Below are 25,103 nucleotides of genomic sequence, written 5' to 3'. Positions count from 1 at the left end.
ACAGCAAGGGAAGAACCCAAAGGATCACCAAAAACTTTGGGGCAAAACACTTGAGGTTCTGGCCTCTGTCACATCAAGAGCTGACTTTTGAAAGCCAGTGGGGTTACAAAGGTGTACCAGTGCAGGATGTGCCCCTATGGGATGAAATGTAGCCTGAATGTAAACCAGTTGAAGGCACTGCAATTACATTAGGGTTGCTCCTGTAACAAAATTCCACAGTCCTGGTCCAAAACACGAGCAGGCTGCAATCATGCGACCGCATGGTTTGGGCTGTTACTGTAAAATGCCAGGGTGCGTTTCTGAAAGGTGGATTGAGCCCAGGATGTAGCTGGTCATTAGCTTAATCATCAGGCTGTCTTCTTGCCATCGCTCTCTAATCCGTGGCTGACGCAGGGGTTATGCAGGCAGTCTAAGCTGTGAGCTGGCTGCTGCTCGCCACACCCAGCCCATGTCACCACATAGGAAGGAATCCAACTCTCTGCTCCAAAGCTGCTATTCTCCAGTTTCCATGGTTACGCAACAGTTTCCCCCATCTCCACTGGCTAGAATGCCTGCAGAGCCCTGGGTCTCCATGTGATGGTTGGCTGCCTCGCATTTGGATACCGAGCAGCAGGCTCCCCACAAGACACCACCTTTCTGCAATGCACATCGATAGTGCCGTGCTGCCTTTATTGCCTCGTTTTCCTGGGTCCGGGAGAGGAGTGTGACTGAGAGCTAGAGCAAAGGCTGAAGAGTCAGGATCCCTGGGTTCCCTTCCAGACCCCACCGCTAACCTGCTGTGATGACAAGTCACTTAACTGCTCTGTGCCACAGTTTACCCAGCTTCAAAATGGGGATAATATGAAGACCTGAACAGTGGTTGCACTTCGGTAGTCAACACTTAGCCACGAACTACCAGACACAGCCATAGGGGAGAATAGACATTTTCCCCTTCTACTTTGGCATCCTGCAACCCCCACAGTTACTACCCGTGAGAAGTGCTGGCTTTCCAGTAGTGGCCACTGTACCTACCTACCAGTGCTGTTAAGCTGCTTAATAGCAGTAATTCACTGTAAAGCGACTCAGATCCTGGCCGGAGAGGCACCCTTATGTTAAAATTTGCTATGTTGGGCCCTATGATCTCGCCTTTTGCCCTTGCCCTCTTACAGTTGGGCTGCTCTCTCCCCTTTATAATTCCATTTCCTCCCCTTCCCCCCCACCTTGCATCACCCTATAGCATTCGGTGACCCCAGCAGGCACCCGTAGGGGGGCAGTAAATGATCTTCCCAGGGCAAATCCAACACAGGAGCCAAAGGCCAGGTTTCATTAAATGCAAGGTGACAGTGTAGTGCAGAGAGAGAACCCTGAGCAGTTCTTCAGGGGTATGGCTTGTTAATGGAAGAAAACGCATATTGATTTAACAGTTGAGGAATATAGGTCACCCTCTGGGGAGCAAGGGCAGAATTAGTTGTTAAACCTGGCGATTTGCTAGTGGCCAACTGAAGCAAGGGGCAAAAGCGAGAGTTTATCGCTGATCAAATGTGCTGAGATCTCTAAATTGCTGCAAGGGCCTGCTGCTCTCCTGGTTATTCATGCGGAAGGGAGGGGAAGAAGAGAGACTGGCTCAGATACCCGCTGTATTATTCAGAAAAATGGCTGGAGAATCACTTAGGCCCGAGTGGAAAGGAGCTGGTGTTACATAGGAGTGGTCTGTAACATACAGGTGCCACTTCCATATTGTTGAGTCACTAAATGATTCACAAAGGGTAAAGCAGGAGGTACTTATTTAGCCCGGGTATGTGTCACGTGGTGTCTTTGTTCCATGTTGGTGTCTATAGATGTTTGGTGTCTTAGTTATCTTGTGTCAATGGCAAAAGATCCCTATGAAAAGGCCTGGTTCTCCTCTTACTCAGAAGTAGTGTAAATCTGTTGAGAGACACCGGCATAAGCAGGTTCTGAATCAGGCCCAGCGCCTACAGAAATCCTCCTGAAATATTGTATTCAGAGGGACCAAATAACCAGTGCTATCAGACCCCACTTCCAGCCCCTCCTTCTATGGCCTTCATCCTTCTTTTGAAAGCTTCAAATGCTGAGGAAAATCTTTACCCACTCCCCCATAACTTTTACCCCTTGCTGCCAGGCTCTTGTTCATACAGGGCCTGACCCGAAGGCAGTGGAAAGATTCCCACTGACTTCAGTGGGTTTTGGCTCAGACCCATATAGGGCCAGATTCTGCAACGTACTGAGCACCTTCAGGTACCACGCAATGGGGATTGATGAGTGAAGAGTAGGGGAATTGAGGCTGCTCAGCACTTCACGGGATTGGAGTCCACACCTGTTTTACTACCGTATACAGGGTTGCAAGTAGAAGGCAATTAGAAGAGGCAGGTGACTGTGAGATGCCAGGGATGGAAGCAACTACTTAGTCCTTGCACCAGACTGGTGTCCATTTGTCAGAAGCTGGAGAAACAGACAGATCAGCTCAATGCATTCCCTATCAGGGCCCTGCAACACTACTGAGAGCTGGATTTCAAGGACAACGTTTTATGGCAAAAGCCTTGGCTTCACCATGGCTGCGCTGTCTCTGGCCACTGCCCACTTGGGCTCTTCCGAGGTGAGGTAAACTCGTGTTCCTTTACAATAGCGGAGGTGCAGGACAGTCTGACCGAATGATGCTGCCAGAAGCAATTTTCCGCATGGATCTGGCCCACAGGCAAGTGAACTGTCCCCTCTCTGCACCACCAAGCTCCTCCTGGGAACAGAGTTGCCCAGAGACTTCAGCTACCTTTGCTTAACCCTGCAAAAATCTTGGAGCCTGATTCTTTATTGCCTTGAACCTTCATCTAGCTAGTTACATCCGTGCAAAATGGGTGTAGTACATTGCTATTCTGAAGGGGTGGCATTTTACACCCCTTTGGCACCGGTGCAAATGACTCTTTGTGATACAGGGCACTGGAAAACTGGGGCCGTGATATCTGAAGCTGATCATTGCATTCAGCAAAGTGAGAGGCGCTGCTATTTTCAGCATCCATTCACCCGTCTCCAACAGATTCCTTTTATGGGGGAATATTATTTCTTAATATTCAATTTTCCAAAATGCAATACCCAAAAACACTGTCCATAACTGTGATATATAAACACACACCCCCATTCAATAGCCTCCCCTGACCAAAAGCTTCCAGCAATCTTATACTGCAGCTTCTAAAAAGCAGAAAAGAGAATAAAGGTCAGTACCCCATTGACTCCATTCTGCAGTCACTCTTCTCCACTTCCCCTATCTCCCTTCCACCCCCATCTCCTCCCTTCATCCTAACCAACCAGCCATACCCCTCGGAGCTTAGACAAAGGGCTCGTCTTCACCGCAGTTAACCTGAGTTCCAGCTCAGAGTTCCCCCCAACTGGAGTCTGGTCCACGCACAAAACCCCTTCCCTCGAGAGTGGTGGTGCTTTTCACTTGAGTGAGCCAGCCTGCTGGCCAGTTAAGGGAGTAGGCTGCAGCTCAAGTTAGAGGGGAATCCGAGGCAAAGAGATGAAGTAGCTTGCCCAAGGTCTCTCAACAGGTCAGCAGCAGAGCTGGGGATAGAACAGCGATCTCCTGAGTCTTAGTCCAATTCTGTATCCATTTGCCCATGCTGTTTCCTGCGTGCCTCCCTGACTGTGATTAGATGAGTTGCTAGAGCACACATGAGTCTATGCCCAGTGCATGGCGGAGCGAATGGCTGGTTCTCCCTGGCAGCAGTACCCTCTGCGCCACAGGGCAGTACCCGAGCCCTCAATGAGCTGAAGTCTCAGTGCAGAGCCATTGGCTAGCATTACCAGCGCTACAGTATCACAGACCATTTTTGCCTTTCCATCTTTTTGAAATCTTGAACTTGAATGACGGAGACCAAGACTCGCCTAAGTGACTGATTAATGATTTTTGGGTGCCTCTTTTCCCTGGTGCCAAATGTGAACCATCTGTAAGGGGCCTGATAGTCAGAGGGGCAGGTGCTCAGCACATCCTGAAAACCGGGACAGCTAGAATCGTTCAATGTACCAAAACACACGAATGCTTCTGTAAAACCTTTCGACCCAGAATGTCAAGGGGCATGGTTCTGCTATGGTACTTCCAGATTAGATTTCCAAGTCTTGTTTTCATTGATGAAAGGCTGAAATAATGGTGAACGTCTGAGTCCACCTGACACTGATACATTTTTAAACAATTCCTCCTTTGGTAATGGGGTTTGGTTTTTTCCACATGGATGGAGTGTATGAAATCTAAGGAAATATCAGCATTACCAACTATTATTACTTGTATTGCAGTCACTCCATGCATAGACCAGGAAACCATGGTGGCAGGTGCTGTACAAACACAGAACCAAAGGCAGTCACTGCCCCAAACAGCTAGAAATCTGATCATTTAATTTCTGATGCATGCCTCAAAATAACCCCTCACTTCATAGTGTAGGCCCTGGCTATCGTGAAAGCTCCTCCTTGAGCCTCATCTGATTCCACCTTGTTCCTAGGGATCCTACAAGCCCGTCCTAGGTCAATCTGAGATTCTTTCTGAGAGGCCATAGCTCGTAGAATTCTTTCCCTTCAGATCTATATCAGCCCGTCCCTCCCCACCGAAAACTTCCCCCTCCAAAGGCGATCTTATTTACTGTCTCACAGTAGTGATGCAAACAGGAATTGGGGAACCATTGCGTTAGGTGATATACATACCAAAACAGAGTCCCTGCCTCTAAATGCGTATGGTTTAAATAGATCACATAAGTATGATAATTGTTAGCCTTTTCCTTACATTCTCTCTCTCCTGTCTGATGTCTTAGGTTTGAGGCTGAATTTTTTTCCCCTTCCCCCCATTTTTCTCTCTATAGTACTTATCTGCACCCCCTTTTCATATTTCCTGAACATCTTTAATATATTTATCCTCAACACCCCTATGAGGTAGACAGATGCTGTTGTTCCATTTCACAGATAGGGAAATAAGGCACAAAAGAGACTAAGGCCCAGATCCTCACAGGTATTTTAATCACCTAGCTCCCCATGAAATCAATGGTGGTTAGGTGCCCAAGTGACGTACAGCAAATCTGTGGCAGAGCAGGGAACTGAATGCAGATCACCCAAGTCCTAGGCTAATCCCCTGCCCCCTGGATCATCCTTCTGCTCTGATATATAATGAAGAATTTGAGCTTGTGCCTAAACAATGTCTAGACTTCATAAGCTCTTTCCCATTCCATTGGAACATGACAGGGTCGAACAGGCTGCCGCAAACCAGCACTGCTACAGGGAGAATGGATGCAAGTGTTGCCTGGATAGTTAACATAGGCCCAAGGAGAAGCAATCAGCGTATGGAAGGCAAGTAAGTCTGCCTGGAGAAGAGACAGAAAACATATGGGCGGGATGGTTTATTAGAAAATACGCCCATGCAAAAAATTAGAGACGGTCTTAACCATTGAAGGTAAGTCTGCACAGCATTCTGGAGTCCAAGCTCAGGCGGACACACTCAAGCTAGTGGGGCTCACGCTCTAAAATAGCTGTCCGGATGGCGCTTTGAAGTTGTCTCAGGCATGAGCTCAGGCTCTGAAATATTGAAGGGGCGGGGGGTTTTGGAACCCGAGTTCCAGCCTGAACTGCATCTTCCAAGTGCTGTCCATACAGCTGCTTTTAGAGCATCAGCATAAGCCCTGCTAGACTGAGTCTGTCAATGCAGGATGGTGGGCTTGCTCCAAAATGCTGTGTAGACATACCTTAACACTCTCTTTAAGGGACCAGATCAAAGTGAGCTGTAGATTTGAAGCTAGGTAGCAACATGCTTGGAGTCTATATTCTGTTGTGTACATCTAAGAACCACTTTCCCTGAACTAATCAGTGGGCTTCTTCCTTTCCCATAGAACGCTCAACCAGTTTGTTGGAACAGCGAAGAAAAATGCCAGCAGGCACATTCACTATGGATGGATTTTCTTCTTTTGCCTTTAAGTAAAACACAAGCAGGTTTTTGTTTATCTTGTATGTGCAAAGCTGTAGTTCTAGTCTGCCAAGATTCTTGGCACCAAAATGAGATGCTTGAGATTTCACTATCACCTCCCTGACTGGAACTGGAGTAGCCACTAAAACCAGGGATTTCACGTGACTATTATTCGTATTGCAGTGGCATGTATGAGCCCTACTCAACTATCAGGGCCTTATTATGCTAGGAGTTGTACGAACAGTAAAAGCATGGTGTATCTGCCACAGAAAGCTTACAATTTTAGCTCCTGATTCAGCAAAGCATTTCAGCATGTGCTTGGTTAGCACGACTTCCGTTATTATAAGCAATAACCATTTAAAGCACTGGTGTCTTTTATGGCAGAAAAATAACATGCCCAAAGCAGATTTATGTTCCCCAAAATCATACCATGTAAACCCAGTTATTAATAGTGATTAAGAAAGCTTAGTGATGGAAGCAGCCATGGCCTCTCCTAGTTACCTGAGTTCAGGCATAATTAGTATTGCAGAATCCCAGCGAGGCATGTTAACCAAAACTGGCCTGCTTTCCCATCTTACCCAAGCCTTGTTCCTTATTTAACCTCTCATGTTCACCTGAGTCTCTAATTAAGCCAACTGGAATCCTGAGCGGTGAGCTCACAGTATAATAATAATGCCTAGCATTCCTATAATGCCTTCCATCTGAAAACCTCCCTGTATGCTTAGTGGGTTCAGTCTCATCACCCTGATGAGGTAGGTTTTTATTATCCCTGTTTTACAGGCGGGGTGGAAAATGAGGTACAGAAGTTAAAATCAAGGTTTTTCCAAAGCAACTGGTGGCTTTTTGTGTGTGTTTTTGAGGGAACCAACTTGAGAGGTCTGAAAGGAGTGCCCAGGACTTCCTGAAAATCAGGCCCCTTTAGTGTCTCAAGTTGGAAGCAGGGCACCCAAAATCCCTACTCGCTTTGGAAAAGCTTGGCCTAAGTGACTTGCTCAAGGTGACAGCAAGTATGGGAGAAATGGAACCCAGGTCTCCTAAGGCCTGTGTTAACTGCTAGACTACACTGCCTCTTTAATTTACCAGAGAAAAATAAAATGACAAACTTGGCTGCTGTGATTGGGGTTCTTGTTTCCCTTGGGTCACTGTACTGGCCTAACTGATTGGAAAAGAAGAGTAGAGTAAACAATGCCATATTCATGGCAACTGTAACTTTTCATTATTGCTAATTATTTGGATAATGCCAGAGCCGTGCATGGCACGTTTCAGTACAGATAAAGAGCGTGTCCCTCGCCCAAACGGCTCACAATTAAAGGAATACTAGAACGGACTGGAAAAGCAAGGGCATATATCTTGCAAGCAACAAAAGACTTTGGACTTATTTTGTTTGAGCCGTGAAGGATGTGGTTTTGAAAGAGAAGGGAGGAGGTGGAGTTCAAGCATTGCCTGAAAGAAGGCACTGAGGTGCACAGTGGAGACAAGCTCAAACTGGGGCTGAGCAAAGAGGGCATCAATGCAGGAAGGGACTCAGCTGTGAAGGGCCTTTTTGTTACTTCAGAATGGGGTGGGGAGCAGAGGGAGGAAAGACCACAAATACAGCTGAAAATCTAGAAATGTCCATGTGCTCTGACATGTCCTACCAGGACAGCCATGGGAATCGGAGAGAGATTGTTACATGTTTGTTTTTGGCTTGTTTCTGTTTGGGCTAGAGCTCAAACATTCAAAATAACCATAGGAACAGCAAACATTAATGTCGTTATAAAACCTGCCGCAAGCACACTAGAAATCCCCTTACTGCCCAGATTGCAAGATTGTCTGTCTGCAAAAGGGGAAAACAATATGGTTTCTTGCTACTTTTGTGGTGTATAAAGGAGACTTACAAGTCCCCCACACCATTCTCCCCGTCTTGTTTTTTTCTCTTTACCTTGGCAATGTTGAATCTCCACTTCCCTGGTTTTGGTTGAGGTCTCCTTGGTAGACCTGGAGTCAGTGTCCTCTCCGTCCTCATTTAAGGGGCAGAACTGTTGACTCTTACACAGATCTCTTCTCCCCGGTGTTTTCAGGTGGTTGAGTTAAATAGGCATGAACAGAAACCTTTGAAACAGTGAAAACTCCTCTCAGTTGTTCAGCTTTCACTCTTGGCATTTGTGATGTCATAGTGCTAACAGCACTAGGAGATGTTGGGCCAGATTCTCAGACATGCTCAGCTTCCTTTGAGCCTCTCTTGTGGTACAAAGGGGATGGAATCCAGTTTTAACTCCCCTGCTGGAGACACCATTCACCAGGGAGTCCCTATAAGGTGTAGAAGCAGTGTAGTAGGTTCCTGTTTCCCTTCCCAGTCCCCGAAGCAGGGCTGAAGAGGGTCTGGGAGAAGGATTGGCTGCAGCACATTATGCTCAAGCTACAGATATGCTCAACGGGCAGATGATGCCTTAGAAACCAGCTGGCCCTCAGGTGTCTCTAAGCTACATCATGGTCTGCCTTAGGGAAGGCAATGAGAAAGCAGTAACAGGCTCCATGATGCCCTCTGCCCCCACAGAAGCCAAGTGCAGCAAAGAATATGGTCCAGTGTTTAAGAAAAAACAAAAGACCAGAATTGTATTTCTACTGTAAGAGAGACAAGCAGGAAAAAAAGCTTCTCAAGTTATTGTTTTTCCTCCTTAGATTGCAAAAGAGGGAAATGATCATAAAGGAACTACCTTTATCCTCGAGCTTAGTTATATATCTTAATCCAGTGGTTATACTGAATTATTCATAGAACAGCTGATTAGTTTTATTTCACAACCCTATATTTTCAGCTGGCTATTTTGGCACATTTCCACTGAATGCAGGAGGAATAGCGTGAGCACGTCCCTAAGTTCAAAAAGGACATTCCCAGAGTGGTTTGTAACTTGTCTTAATTGGATGTTTTGGTGAAAGTAGGAGCTCTGGTATCAATCAGGAGCAGTATATGGTTTATGTATGTTATGAAAAAGGCTGCTTCTGGCTGAACCATCCCCTCTTCCCTTTGGGATTGTGCAACAAAAAAATGAGGTTTAAGTCTAAGAATTGCCTGTAGCCTGACTTGTCACCAAATAATGAGTGTACTAAGCTTTTTAAAAACAAGGAAACTGGAGTGGGGTTTGACTCTTGCTGTGATATGCACTAATACATACAAATGTACTTCCTAATATGACTTTTTCCTCTTCCTTCCACATTAGAATTTTAAAAAGCAGACCCTTGCAAACTCTATTTTTATATCGTCAAGCATGTGCTTGTCTGAAAACCAACACAATTTCACGAAGGAGAGAAGGGGAGGGGATTAGTTTCTAAACCCCTTCAACCCCACAAACTACAAGTGAGAATTGCTTTTAGGGGTTGCAGTTCTGTTCTGAATTTACACTGCTAGCAGAATCAAGTCCCATGGTTCTCTTTATAGCTACAAGAGGGGTTAGAAATGAATGCCTACTCACATTTAATATTAGCTTATATGGCGCACAACTCTTTCGGAAGTACATGGCAGCATAATACTAACAACAGGAGTGTTTATACAGCAGAGTCAAAAGAAAACTAGACAAAGAAATGTCAGTATTCAGACAATTTTACAAAGTTCCCTACTTTTTACCAAAAAAAAACCCCCAAAAAACCCAAAGTCCTTGATTCAACAAAGTTAAAAACTTCCAGTACTGTCAAAGCTATCTCCACATATGTCACTCGTGCCAGGGCTTCTACATGTGTCTTTAGGCTTTGGTGATGTATCCTTCTCTGATCAGGAAGTCATAGATTTTCCTGGTTTTGTTCACGTCGATCTTGATGAGTGCTCTAGCCTGGGCTAATCTCAAGCCTCCTTGCTTGTTACACTCATTCACTAAAGCAGCTTTATATTCTAAATAGGCTCCAGGAACCAATCTCACCATCTGACAGAGCTAGAAGACAAAGGTAAAGTTAATAAACGTTAACATCTGCCACGCTTGCTTGTCTTGCAATACCTGGGGTGGGGCGGGGGGGAAGCGGTGGGAGGAAGGAATGACAACCAAAAACACACTTATTTCCCCCGGGGGGGATGGTAATTACAAGTGAGTCCAACCTGCAAATAATAAGAGGAAGAGTTTGCTGAGAGGAATGCTCTCCTGCTGGCTGCTGCTTTAGAAAGCATTCTTTACTGACAATACACTAGGGAGATGAGAGCGAGAACCTAATATTGCAGCCGTGTTAGCATCCAGCATGGGTGGTGTCTGTGCAGAACAAGGGAAGTGCACATGCTGAAGGGACTCCCAACTACCAGTTCAGCACATTGGACAAATGCCAGAAAGGGTATCTGTCTATTAATCCCCTACAAACTATGGGTATTTTTTTTAAATACCCTTTTATAAAAGCAGCTATTTGCCCTCTCTAGCAGATTAGGGCAGGAAATTATGCAAAGCAACATTATGCACGGTGGACATTATGCAACTGACAACAACTGAGCTTATTAAGATGACAAGTCTCTAGTCTCTCCTGCAGACTGAAAATACTGATTCCCAAAAGCTCTCAGGTTCTGTTGTTTGACAGGAAAGGTCCCATGTGGCTCTCAAATATGGGCTTTCCTCTTGGTTCTGTGCTGTAAGGATACCAGTGGAAATGCTGACTGCCCCTTTCTTTTCAATAATGAAGTGCTCAGTGACTGAACCCCATTGACAGAAATCAGCTGAGACACAAGGTCTCAATAAGAGAGACCTTCTCTGAACTCTGCAGACAAGGAAATCCAACTCCCCTGTAAGCGAATGCTTGGGCAAAATTATCTGTATGCTGAATGGAGCCTGAAATACCATGTCCACTAGTAAAGTTTTTCACAACTGCTAGATCCAGTGAATGGAAAACACAATTGGTTGCTGTGGTGGAAAGAGACTCTAAAATTCATCTAGTGCACATCAAATGTACTGACATTTGCTCCTTGGTAGAATATGTGGCGAGATAAAGACCTTGTTTCTATTGTCTTCCTCCACGTCAAGACCACTTGCATTTGAAAGATTAGTAGATGGGACTCCCACCAACCTTCCAGGGCTGTTTTTAATTAGCCAGATAAGTCAGTCTCTCATAGGAATTGGGAGATGAACCATGGTATTCTATATGGTAGCGCAGTGCTCAATTACTAGGCCAAGTTAACAAACAGTTTCTTAAAGAAGGCCAAATTCTGCTCTTTGAAATGTGCAGCTCTCACCAACGTTACTAGGAGCCTAGTATGCACATCCAAGGGCAGAAATTTGGACAAAGCACAAAAAAGCAAGAATGAACTATTTCATCTTCCATTGATCATCATAGTGTTATAACTCAGCTTCAGTAGGTTTGGCCTAATACGGTTGACTGAGGTTTAGTCCTTTGGTCTGAGCTGGCTGAACTATTTTTTTAAAAAAAAAACTTGTTAGGAGAAAGTGATGGTTTCTGTTGGGCCCTCAAAGAAATCCTCAGCCAATTTTAAAGCAAACACTCATTAAGAAAAAGTTGCTCTCTTCCCTATCATAAAACCAGAGTGGAGTAAGGGACATCACACTCTGCACATTATAATGTAATAACTTCCCTAAGCTTCTTACAGGGCAATAAACCCATTTGCTAGATCTATATCCTGTAGCAACCAAGATTAGGCAGTTCATAAAGGCTCGCAAGGTTAAGACTGTTCAACAAGACTGAGTCTGAAGACAAATAGCTACATGGTGGTGGTCTGTCTTCCCATTCATTTCCACTCTCCTTACCTCTTTCTCCTTCTCGTTAAGTTTCTCTGTGCCTGGGAGACCTGTGAGGTTCAGTGGGGGGGCACTCCGTCTACCTATGGAAATAAGGAAAGCAATGTTCACAGCGTAGGATGCTAGTTCGGAGGCTGCAGTTTCTCCAGATGTTTCATCTCAAAAGGCAGACATCAATGACATTAATCCAGTAAAATCCAAGCGTTTGGTCAGTTATTTAGAGCTCATCTTCAAAGCTGCACTAGTTTAACTAAAGACATGGGGTTTTCAATTGATTAAGTTAAAACTCCTGGGTGAACACTTAATTAACTTTTTTTAAGATAGGATTTGCAAGGGATCAACTTCAGCTAAAATGACATTAGCCAAGTTTAAACAGAATAAACAGCATTTTACAGCAGTTTAGCTAAATTGACTTACATACTTTTAGCTAAATCAGTGCAACTTGGTATGTAGACTGGCTTTATTGTGTGCAGTGCAGATCTACAGTTCACAGCAGGTGTGAAACAGGAATTTTATAGGAAACTGCCAGGATTGTTATTTTTTTATTGATAAGCTTAATGGTCTATTTTTCCCGCCTAATAGTGCAATATGTATAAAGTGTAACTGCAAATGAATGTCCACTGGAAATAAAGCAACGAAATGGAAAATTTCCAAAAGAAGCAGTTGAAATGCTAAGCAAAAATACAGTTTCTCCCACTGTTTGCAGTGTTAGTCCCAGGGTATCAGAGACCAGGTAGGTGAGGTAGTATCTTCTATTGGACCATCTTCTGTTGGTGAAAGAGGTACGCTTTTGAGCTACTCTGAGATGCTCTTCAGGTCAGTTTCTGCAGTTATACATTGGGAGGGAGGCCAGCAGAAAGTGTTAAGGGCCAGATTTTCAAAGACTTTTGGTGCCTAAAGAAGCATAGAGGAGCCTAGGACATTTTCAAGAGTGCCTAGGTGGGATTTCAACTCCCACTGATCTCACCAATGTGGGTATTGATACGAGTGCACATGATGGAAATTCCTTAAAAACCAAGATAGTCACAGAAATGCTGTATGTGATCATGTAACTAAAGATGGTACCATACTGCATATGCACAAGGGGACTGAATTAGGGTTGCATGGGTAACCTTAATTTTGGCATTTCCTAACTTCTGAGTGCTTGACTTTGCAACCTTAATATTTGTGGGTAATTCATATATAAATTCTCACATCTGCATACTGATAGGTTGTCATGCACACATTACTCTGACATGCAAAGAGACCCAGAAGCAGCTCCACATGACTGCAAAGAAAGGACAGCACATCTTTACCGTCTTTTCAACCAACCCTGAATCTTTTTGCAGTGTAATCAGAAAAAACTCTTCTCTTTTCCCCTGCCACACTCAATAATGCAGCTGTAAAGACTGATTCTATCTATATAGCCAGAAGGACCTAGAATTTCAGCAACAACCCACTGATTACATCCAGAAATGACGTGTGAGTTATAGACAATGCTCACTTTTACAGTACTAGGGCATGAGGGTTGCGGATGGACAATTCTGTAATCAAGCAAGAGGCGCCACTCTCCTGAACTAACAGACTAATGTCACTGATGCATGGTAGAGTCTACACAACACTTAGGAGGTAGTGTAGACATAGCCAATGTCGGCAAAATTTATGTTGCTCAGGTGGGGGTGAATATTCCACACCCTTGAGCGACACGGTTATACAGACCTAACCCCTAGTTTAGACAGTGCTATGTCGACGGGAGGGCTTCAGGCTTTTATAGCTCCATCGCAGAAAATAATTACCTGAATTTGAAGCAACTGGCATTGTGGGACTCAGGCCAGAATCACTGCAAGGAAATGAAACTTCAAATTAACTATGCATTGTATAACAACAGCTGCAAAAGTTGGCCCCTACACTACTACTTCCCATCTTGTAACAATTGGAACATCCAACTTGCATAATCCAGAGATGAAGTTTAGCAATTTATATATATAAGCCTGATCCTTGAACTCAAAGGGATTTCCATGTGCGCAGCACTTTCCAGTACTGGCCCAGGAATAAAAACCAAAGATAAAGACTAGGGAAAGTACAGCCCTTTCTCTAGACTATATTCTTAGACAGTACAGGATGCACATGGGGGGAGGGATAGTTCAAGTGGTTTGAGATTGGCCTGCTAAACCCAGGGTTGTGAGTTCAATCCTTGAGGGGGCCATTTAGGGATTGGTTCTGCTTTGAGCAGGGGGTTGGACTAGATGACCTCTTGAGGTCCCTTCCAACCCTGATATTCTATAATATACATTTCCTTCCTGTGCATTGTAGCTTTTGTTCACAGCCCCAGTTTAGTTTAGATGGCATATTGATAAAGCTGCTGCCGCTAAGATCAAACAAAGGACATCAAATGTCCTCTGTGTTCTCATTAATACCCCTAAGGGAAGACCCTTGTTTCCTGCAATGGATTTAAAGACAGCAGTTCAGTCTGTATTAAGATAAATAATGTGATCAAGTTTTCTCAGAAAAAATCAGAATGGCGGTTCCAGAACACTTTATGCACCCTACCTAGTCTCTTTGTTTGACACTTAAGCACTATTTCCATCACTTAGGGCTTTTTTTCAATTTCTATGAATTAGAGACTATTCTCCTCTCACCCCATAATAATCTGGGAAACACATTTGTTATTGCCAATAGAAAGAAATGTTGAATCTTTCCAATTAAAGTTGTGCATGGAAAAGGCCCAATCTTACTGTAACCGTACATGTCAGCTTGTCGACTGAGCCATTGCTGGCAGGCGCTGCTGTCCTGGATGTACTGGAGGACTTCGGAAAGCATCGTGCGCTTTAGGCGCTCCTCCTCTCGCGTCTTCTTGAGGTGATCGTAAGTTCTTGCACCTATAGCAAACATGTATCACGTTCTGACGGACTGTGCTGAACCAGAATTCTCAGTCTGCTGTTCCCTTACTTCAATAGATAGGAAATGAATTGTCCCCTAATATTGGTCCAGATTCTGCTACCCTTATTAGAGTCCAAATGATTTCAGTGGGAGTATTTGCGGAGTCAAATACTATTTGGCATGTGACGGTGTCAGGATCTGACCCTTTATAATTTAATTTCAGGGCAAAAATAAGTTTCTATAATCACACTTCTGGGGCTGAATGAGATTTTTTTTTTTTTAAGTCTGATTCCTTCCTTCACATTCTTCACCTGTTGGTCGATATAGTGCAGCTGCCCTGTCCCCCACATGGAAAGCACTGAGCTACAATACTAGGGCTTTGATAGCTTTTTGGAGTGATGACTATGTTGAGCTTTGCTCGATGGTGCGTTCACCGGGCTATCCATCAACTCAAAATAGTTCTAAAAAAATCCACTGCTCTCCTGATGCATTATTAATAGAAGACTCTCTTAGCTAAAGAGTGAGTCAAACACATTTAAAAAAAAAATCTTTTCATTTAACACATCCTAAATGTAGCTTAAGCATCCTTCGCTACTCTAATGGGCTGAATAATCTCCCATATACTTACTACAGAAGTTAGTGATTCCTGCCGTCCTGTATTCCTGTAGACGCCTTATTTCTCTTCGCAGTTCGAATTCCACTGGTTTTCCCCCCAACAGTAAGCAGCAGAGGAATCCAGAAAAGCCAAATGTGGGTAAATGCAGCTATTAGCGAACGTTGCGGCACATTCTTTACTTGTCGGCAGTTCAGTTACTAAAGTCTATAGCCACAGATATTAACTTTTTCTTCTAGCCCATCTGTGATCTTGAGCAAGCAGAACCTACAAATTACTGGATGTGGTATGACATAATCTGATCACAACTTGGATTTATTTTGTAAAACCACTTCTAGATTATTTGTGCAGGGAAGCTATTTTAGTTTCAGGCTCAGGGAATTCCTCTACTCTACTATCAATGAGCCAAATGATGCTACTCTTGGGACTTTTATAAGACACTTTAAAAACATTAACAATCCTCACAACACAGTTAGTTATCCCGAGTTTACAGGTAGAGAAATTGTACAGAGAACGTAGGGTCTGATTTTGTTCTCATTGACATCAACAAGAGCAGAACTGAGCTCTAAGTAACTCTGGTCACAGAGGGACTCTGTACATACAGAGATTGGAACATGAGAAACCCAAGGTTTTCAAATGATTCCTCTCTACAAGTCTGGGGAAGGGCAATGTTTGGAAACCTATCCTGTATTTGTTTTCCTTGTTTTAAAGTAGCTAGCTATATATCTTGTAGACCTCTTACACTATGCTACATTGTCTCTGATCCATAATTTTAATTACTGGACTGTCTCTAAGATTTTCCCTGGCTTGTATCCCCTTTTCTCTGTGGTCAGTTCAGTAGTGCAGTTAACCTAACTTTGCCCTTTATCTCCAGTTCGGGGATACTTATTAACTTGAGATTTAATTATACAGCTTCCTAGTACCAGTTAGTTTACAATAAGCAAAAAGTTTGTTTGGCTTCAGTTAGCGTATCTATATTGCTCAGGAGCCTTGTAATTAATGTGTATCCCTGGCTATGTTGAAGGAAGCTCAGATTAAATAAAAAGGCCTCCCTATGGCTAGTAAGACAATGGAGTCAGTACCACCCCAAAAAGAGTAAAGATTTGTAGGATCAGACCCTAGCTCAGTATCTGGCTGTGTCATGAAATGCAGCCACATCTGGCGTGGAACAGGACAGCTGTTCACACATTGCTTTGTGCTTGCTAATGAAGAGTAATTTCCCCCCAACAAGGCAACAGAATTTAGGTAAGCAGGATGCAATTACCCCCACGAGAATTTAACTAGGACATGCTGAGATGCACATTATAATTACGCAAAAAGAATTTGGACAATTAGATGATGGAACAGTTTGAAACCATTTAAGGTGAGGCACTTAATAGAGGCGGTGCTGTATAATTACGTCCTAGCTGAGACAGCACTCATGTATCTTACAGAATATACAATTAACCGCTTATTCAACCCAAAATATAGACTTAGGTCATAGGTATTTTACTCTTTCTTTGGTATAGCACGGCAGTGCATGAACAGTGATCCTCTCATGAAGAGGAAAGACTAGACCAGTTAGTATAGGACTGTAGTATTTCATTATCTGACATACCAAACAATACACTCAAATATAGATTCATAGATATTAAGGTCAGAAGGGACCATTATGATTGTCTAGTCCGACCTCCTGCACAACCCAGGCCACAGAATCTCACCCACCCACTCCTGTGTAAAATCTCTCACCTATGTCTGAGCTATTGAAGTCCTCAAATCGTGGTTTAAAGACTTCAAGGAGCAGAGAATCCTCCAGCAAGTGACCCGTGCCCCAAGCTACAAAGGAAGGCGAAAAACCTCCAGGGCCTCTTCCAATCTGCCCTGGAGGAAAATTCCTTCCTGACCCCAAACATGGCGATCAGCTAAACCCTGAGCATATGGGCAAGATTCACCAGCCAGATACCCAGGAAAGAATTTTCTGTAGTAACTCAGATCCCACCCCATCTAACATCCCATCACAGGCCATTGGGCCTATTTACCATGAATATTTAAAGATCAATTAATTGCCAAAATCATGTTATCCCATCATACCATCTCGTCCATAAACTTATCGAGTCTAATCTTAAAGCCAGATAGGTCTTTTGCCCCCACTGCTTCCCTTGGAAGGCTATTCCAAAACTTCACTCCTCTGATGGTAAGAAACCTTCGCCTAATTTCTAGTCTAAACTTCCCATTGACCAGTTTATATCCATTTGTTCTTGGGTCCACATTGGTACTGAGCTTAAATAATTCCTCTCCCTCTCCGGTATTTATCTCTCTGATATATTTATAGAGAGCAATCATATCTCCCCTCAACCTTCTTTTAGTTAGGCTAAACAAGCCAAGCTCCTTAAGTCTCCTTTCATAAGACAGGTTTTCCATTCCTCGGATCATCCTAGTAGCCCTTCTCTATACCTGTTCCAGTTTGAATTCATCCTTCTTAAAACATGGGAGACCAGAACTGCACGCAGTATTCTGGTGAGGTCTCACCAGGGCCTTGTATAATGGTACTAAAATTTCCTTATCTCTACTGGAAATACCTCGCCTGATGCATCCCAAGACCGCATTAGCTTTTTTCAATGGACAATGCACCAATAAGAGTGTGGGTTATTTAGTATACCCACCCAAGGCCATATTTATTTTATCTGAGGTAGCTGGATGGGAGGGGAGGAGGAAGACCTGTATCATATCTATTTAGAGAAGGCCACTGACAACTAATATAACAACCTGTCACCCACTTAAATGCTTACTCTCACTGAACAGCTTAAACATGAACAAAGTCAATAAAACACCTACGTGCATGGCTTTCAATGAACTTGTCATGCTCCACTGGGCCTAAAATTCTTGCAAACCGTCGCATTGTTTCATAAAGGTCTTGGACCTCCTTTGGGTATCGTCTCTCCAAAACTGCAATGATAATAATTAAAAAAAAAAAAAAAAGTGACTTCTGAGTGCAATATCGTTATGCTGGGCAGCAGAATTGGGACAGCTAGGCATTCTGTGGAGGGAGAAGAATCCTCTTCATATGGTAACTGTTAATAGTTCCCTTCACATGATACATGTTCATGCCATGGTAGGGAAAAATGCTGCTTTAAAAAAAAAAACAAAAACAAAAACCCGGCGGGTCTACACATGTAGCCAAAATTCGCACTGGTTGTCACGGACATAGTGGTAAAATATGTCCCTGGAGCCTAATCCCCACTCAAGATTGTACTGGTGTTGCTACCAGGGCAGCTGACCTGGTCGGAATTTTTTTCACTGAAATTCCTTAGTGTAGACAGGGCCTCTGTGTTGTAAAGGGGCCCGATCAGATTGTGGCCCCAAAGTGGTATTGTAATACTAACAAACTTCCTCAAACCAAGTCATATGTCATGATCATAACACTTTTTTTTTTGGTGAAGGACAAAGCCATGAGTTAACAACACATCTGATATTACTTTTAGTGAGAGAGGGAACATAAATCCCACCAATGAAAGTCTACTAAAGGAATCTGAACAGGTCATCATAATCTGTAACCACCGTATGGGTCCAAGTTTGATACCAAATTTGATATTCTCCCCGTGGTGACAAATTACAAACAAAGTGACAAAGAATGCTATGGTGCCTACAACTTGCAGTTCTAAGTCCTAATATATGATAATGAGGTGTTGACTGACACTATCTTGGACATAGTATGTGTAAACCATTCTATAGTATACACTGCAAACATCCAGCATTTGAAGTCTATCTCTAACTTTGGCTTAAAGCCATTTTTAAACAAAAAGCTATATTTAGTACTTACTCTGAAATTTTCTGAGGTTGATAAGGCCATGGTCTCTTATAATTCTATAATTAAAAAAGAAAAAGTAGTAATAACTCATTTATTAATGCACAAATACAAACATCAAAGGGGTTCTGGTAACATTTAGACAATTTTACACAATTATATTTTATAAACGATTAGTCAGCACGAGTTTGGGATAGCTCTCTTGGTTACCATGAGTTTAACCAGCAGGGCTCAAAGAGAGCTATAACCTCTTAAAAGGATCTAAAATAGCTTTTCTAAACACAAATGTCAGGTCTCTTGAATGTCTTATGTCTTGCCCCTCCAAAGCTAGAAGCAAGTCCCATGCTTGATTTTTGGCCAGCTTGGTTTAAAAAAAAACAAACAACAAAGAGGCTGTTTTAAAGCCACTCATGAGGTTTGAATGTTAGACTAAGCCCCAAGGAAATGAGATAATGGGCGGAGGATAGGTCAGATGGTCACAGGTGCATGAGATGATCACAGGGCTCTGCAATTATCACATGGATATTGCCTGCGTGTGTGGTTATTTTATATACACACAAGTTTTGAGAGAGAGAGAGCGCGCGCGCTTGCTTTTTGAGTAACTTTGTTAGGCAAGGTTGTGGCTGAACTTAAATCTATGAAACTTAATACTTCCTCTATTTACATAAACTGCACAAGTGTTTTTCCATCCCAAGAAGAACAGGATTTAATAGGCTTTGTGACAGTGACATTAACAGTTTTATGTTCCTTTAGGGTTTTGTCCTGCTTGGTCTATTAAAAACTTAACAGCCATTGACCCCAATGTGTGATACACAACTATTGGGGTTAAGACACCTTTTTTAATAAGACACATTATGTATCGTCATGTAGTTTATGCCACACACAAATATTTTTTTAATTGGGAGAAGGAAGGGCAGGTCTAATTGTCTCCTTCTCTTTCAACTACCCTTCAAAATAACATGATGTGTTGACCTTTTATTCTGGGAGGAGGGATGGACAAGTTTTGCTCCAAAGTTGTTAATCATCTTGGCCCTGGCAGTAAAAGGATGAATAACTTACAAAAACTGGACAAAGTATTTGAAAGATTCAATGAATAATTCTAGAGTAATGAAATTTGTTGAATAAAATATTCAAACTTTATTTAACCACCTCATATTAGCAACACATAGTTATCTGTATTATGTGTCCTCAGACACTTAGGAAAAGAGGCTCTAGTGTACTAACCATCATGATGTGAGCATATCTATGGAAAGGGATTGGGTTTAGTAAGAGTAGGAGACTGGGCGTCAGGCCTCCTAGACCAAGGTCTAAGTACCCGTGGCCTGGTAGCACAGTGATTAGAGAAGGGAGCTGAGTTAGGATTGCTGGTTTCTACATCTGGATCTACCACTAACTTGCTGAGACTTCATTTAACCTCAGTGTCCCACTCTAAAAAATTGGTATATTATCTCACAGGGATGCTGAAGGGTTAATTATTTATAAATTGCTTTGAGATGCTTGTATTGTATACTCTACTGGTGAAATTCACCACTGTGCATATAGCGAGCACAAGGCCTGTATGTTGCTTCTGCCTTGTTTTGACATCTTAAATGGAAGTTTTAGGTGTGTAGAAGCTTGTGCAGATCTTTTATCCAGGGAGAATTTCACCAATATGTGCAAATTAATTCTGTTGTATGTGAATCTGCATACTCCCTGGCTTGTTGAAGTGTTATATTCTCCTGCTTAGATCCATGTGGTTGATCTGTATTCTGTGCACATAGGGAAAGCAGAATATCGGAGTTGAGATCTGCTCTAATAGAAGACGTTTTCCTCAGTATTAGGTTTTTGGGATCCTTCTGGAAAGTGCTATTTAAAATCAATTACACTTAATATCAGGATAATATTACTGCACATAACACTGTGAGTATTGAAGCTGTGGACTACAATCACTGGTTGAGAACTCACTTTTTTCTCCTCTGCCTTTCCTTTAACCTGGAGTGATAGATATCTACAACTGCAATCTTCAAAGCTGCCAAATATAGAAAGGAAGATGAGAAAAACAGATTAATTACATATGAGATTATCACACCAGGCTTCTCCCCAAATCCCCCCAAAACCTGTGTTCATCACAGCTTGAAAAGGCCCACTTCACTTGTACGAAGCAGGCCGGCTGCCTTTGCTTCAAGGTATTAAAAATCCCAAACCAGTGAACTGTACAGCAGCATAAAGCTGCTACAGCAGTGGTGGGCAACCTGCAGCCCGCACGTGGCCCGTCAGGGTTATCTGCTGGCAGACCGTGAGACAGTTTGTTCACATTGACCATCTGCAGGCACAGGTGCCCGCATCTCCCAGTGGCCGTGGTTCGCCGTTCCCAGCCATTGGGAGCAGCGGGAAGTGGCGCGGGCCACAAGTTGCCAACCACTGTACTACAGGCAAGGTTTGTGCATACTGCACACCCCTATTTGTAACACTGATTTCACTTATTTTCCCTAACACTATCACAAACATGAATGTGAAACTTGAGACCTTGAACCGCTTTATCCACTCCTTAGCCCAAAGTTACTATCTTACTATTGATATTAAAGACTTTTTGTTTTTCACAAAAGGGAAAACATTTTGCCCTTTATACTTCCCTGAAAAGCAAACGGTTAGGCTTAATATTTGATGTGTCGTCTTTGGACAAGGACTAGCCTGCAGAGAAATAAGGAAGGGGATTAAAGGAATGCCAAGAGCTAAAAAGACTGAGATCTGAATTGTCTCAATTCAGAGTAGAATTTGCTGAGACTCTCAGAAATTACCTAGAAGATTTTTAGCTAGTTAACATTTTTTTTATATTTTGCTATCAGCCAAGAGACAGCCAAGAGGGCAGTTCTTAACAAGTATGGAGAAAACTTGCTTGTTGCTAGAAACCATCTCTTTCTGTATGAAATTGTCTACAATTCTTCTGGCTAATCCACCTATAGCTTCTGCGACTCATTTTCACGGATACACTGAGGTTAATAAATTTTCTTGGCACATTCTGGAGAGAGCAGATAAGGAGACACCCACCTCTTCCACTAGGACTAGCTTCATAATTCTGTTAAATAATTTGGAGACCCATCTTGCTAAACAAGCGTGTGTTTCTGGATTGGATTTCTCTCAGTGTTACTTATTTTAATGTTTTCCCAGAAAGAACAGGCTTAAGATTCTACAATGGATTTACAGTCTGCAGAGACAACATGCAAATCTGTGAAATCAAGCAAGAGTATTTCTCCCTCCACCTCAATACAGTGTATGAACAGGTGTATCCAAAGCTTAGCAGAGCCCAGAAATGTGGTCCATACATGACCACCCTCTCTCTCTTGCTGCAGGATAAGGACAAGGGCAGTTTATTAATGGAGAGTCAAATCAATTAGCAATTGATCTAGCAATGAAGAGGCAGGCTGCAGTAAGTTTAGCTGTATGAATTTACTTTATTTTAAAAATATACCATATGCATATTTATTTGCAAATTGCCTGGAGACTAAGAGCCACATGTAAATTGCCAGTGTAGCCCTCTGTGCCATAAGGTTTAGCCATCCCTCTTTATAGGAAACTCAGAAGGGTTGGGGTGTGAACTCAGAAGCCAGTTCTAAGAACATTTGATGTTCCTTTTTATTTATGTAGCATCTTCAGGATAATATGGTATTTTGACTTATGTGGACAAATCAGTGTCCAAATTAAAGTCTGACAAGCTAAAATCCCTATGTCGTAGAACCTTTATCTGATACAGAATCTGGATGCAACAGATTACTTAATCATAGCAATAGGAAAGCTACAATGTCCCTGTTCTTTTTAACATAGGGCGATGGGAAGAGATGGCGTATATTTAAACATAGATTTTCTTGGGTTTGTTAGCCCAGCAACAAGGCAGTATTAACAAATTCTCTATTCCTTGCTTAGATTCAGGAACAGAAGAATGAGAAATGTAGTAAGTTAGATATAAATGAAATACCTTACAAAGTACAGGAACCACTGCCAATGTATATAAAACCTTTGTATTTTTAAGGCTCCTAAAAGCTAAGATGCCACATTATTTGTGTGGGAAGAACTTTGAGTAGACAGAGAAACTCTATATATACCACCAGTAATTTGGTCATCTGCAACTGGAGGATTGTATTTCTGATGCTTTCACTTGAATTTAAAGCGTTCTGAAAGAAATTATGATTAATTGGGTAGGGGAGTGAACATTTACCAAAGCAAATGAAGGAAAAAAATGGATCTCTCACACCGAGAAAATTCACATTCATTACAGCCTTCTCCTTTTCTTTATCGACACATTCACATAGAAGCAACTGATTACAAGATCTGGAATGCATGAATGAGCCAGACTACTCCTAAGCCACATGCTGCATGGAAATGAGAAAAGAGATGCTACAAGAATTAAAATGATCTGCCTATATTTTTCCCCTTGGAGAATGCTGGAGAGACAGCTGTTGATGTTATGACGAAGGAAATCCAAGTCAAAGTGTCCATTATGGGAAAAGATAAGAAATGATGAGTACAGCTTCCAATAATAGGCAGAGATCCTCCCCTTTGAAACCAAAAAAATTGTGCACGTGTCTAGAGTATATCCAAATATAGTTTGCCCTACCCTTTCAATTCCCTTCTCTAACAGCATTTGCTCTGCAGATACCTAAATGGCAGTGAATGAAAGACATGTTTTAGGCCAACTAATCCACTAGTTGGCATCACTCATCCATACAACAGGAAGAATGTAAATTAATTTATGTAAGCAGGTGCCATTCGGGGTGTGCTCCTGTCTTTGTAGGCATACATTGGATAAAATCCAAACTCACCCCTTCTCAGAGGAGAGAAAAATCTTAAGGAATCTATTCTAGATAGCTGTAGCAGAGCCTCCTCAAGAGCTGTCTCAGGAATAAACATTGTGTAGTGTTTTAAAAATAGTACTTTTAAAAGGACATTGCCAGCTTTCATGGCACACGTTTTCACGCCAGCACAATCAGAGTTTTAGTCTATATCTAATCACTTCTTCAAAGTCTGCAGAAGGCCTTGGTAAAATGCTTTCTGACGTTAAGAATAAAAATCTTTTTTTTTTTTTTGGGAGGGGGGAGGAGAGAGTCTGGGTGAGGATTAAGAATTAACACTATAATTCAATCTCTAATAAAAACTCTCAATGTCTAAGATTTTTCAAAAGCCCCTGACTGAACCACAGATTGGTAATCATTTGTTTCTTTCATCCTGTCCATTTTACTATATTTAATTGCAATATCAATTATCTACTTGCAGGCACTTACCAACTTACATGTGCTGCACACAAAGAGTTAACTGTAATAATGTATTTCACACTGCTCCTGAAGCCATCTTGTCAGCTTCAAGAAGTAAAAGTGAAGGATCCAGATTATCTGGGGTGGTAAAGGCTGGATGACTCAGCAATCACAAGCGTTTTGTGCTCCTGATAAAAGACATTTGGGAGTCTAGATGCCTTACGTTAAACTGCATTCCTCTTTCTTGTGGGAGTAGTGAGAAACCATGTAGAGCAATACAAGGAAATATAATTAGGATGAAATTAAAGGGACAGGTCTTTAGACCTGAAAGAGAAGATGACCATAAAACAAATCTGCCCAGTTCATTTTCATTGTATAATCGGAGTGAATTTCTCAAAGCAAGATGTGGAAAGTAAATTAGATTTCAAAAGTCCATTTTTAACACAATAGTTATGGTAGGAACACCGAAGAAAATGTGTGGCTTTCTTAAAAAACAAAACAAAACAAACGTAGGCTAAATGTTGGGCGGGGGGCAGAATTCCTATCTGAGAACTCTGTGTGAGATCCTCATCCTTGCGCTAGTCCCCTTTATGCTGAGTAAGAGGGCCGGAGTCTTTTGAAGGAGCCCTAAGTACCCCAGGTGTGGCTGACAGAATATGGTTGCCTATCCTGGTCCTTCTCGCAAGCCCCAGTGAAGATGGTATGCCCAGAGGAGGAGGTGGGAGCAGGGGAGGGACATATTGGGACAAGCTGCAGGAATTCCAGGCAATGCTGTGGCCCACAGGAGAGACTGCCATAACTTAGGCCTCCGGTATGTTGGAGGACCTCTCCAGCCCCCAGAACAGCCAAGGACTGGGAGAGTACAAAGATGGCTTACAGTCTCCTTATCCACTCTCCTCCACTGGGTTCTGAGTTCTGTGCTGTACCTCTTTGAGGGATATCTTAAATGGCTAAAGTTGGGGGAGGAGGAGGAGAGAGCATGCAATTGGTGTGGAAG

The 25,103-nt window shown here is 42.6% G+C and overlaps 2 protein-coding genes across 2 annotated transcripts in view; one reads left to right on the top strand and one right to left on the bottom strand.

Annotated features, from left to right (window-relative positions):
- Window positions 1-25,103, top strand: part of SYNRG (synergin gamma) — a 134,108-nt gene that overhangs the window by 101,602 nt on the left and 7,403 nt on the right. The window lies entirely within an intron of this gene.
- Window positions 9,012-25,103, bottom strand: part of TADA2A (transcriptional adaptor 2A) — a 25,868-nt gene continuing 9,776 nt past the window's right edge. The window contains exons 9-16 of the mRNA XM_073315623.1: window positions 20,826-20,889; window positions 18,897-18,940; window positions 17,912-18,022; window positions 15,113-15,184; window positions 14,351-14,483; window positions 13,401-13,444; window positions 11,635-11,708; window positions 9,012-9,831 (exon numbers count right to left, since the gene is read on the bottom strand). Coding sequence (XP_073171724.1) covers window positions 9,646-9,831; window positions 11,635-11,708; window positions 13,401-13,444; window positions 14,351-14,483; window positions 15,113-15,184; window positions 17,912-18,022; window positions 18,897-18,940; window positions 20,826-20,889 — 728 coding nt within the window. The 3' untranslated portion in view covers window positions 9,012-9,645. The remainder of the gene's footprint in view (window positions 9,832-11,634; window positions 11,709-13,400; window positions 13,445-14,350; window positions 14,484-15,112; window positions 15,185-17,911; window positions 18,023-18,896; window positions 18,941-20,825; window positions 20,890-25,103) is intronic.

Source organism: Lepidochelys kempii, chromosome 17, assembly GCF_965140265.1.
Source record: "Lepidochelys kempii isolate rLepKem1 chromosome 17, rLepKem1.hap2, whole genome shotgun sequence".
Classification (NCBI taxonomy): Eukaryota; Metazoa; Chordata; order Testudines; family Cheloniidae; genus Lepidochelys; species Lepidochelys kempii.
The sequence above is the reverse complement of the archived record's forward strand: the minus strand, read 5'-3'. Positions and strand labels throughout refer to the sequence as shown.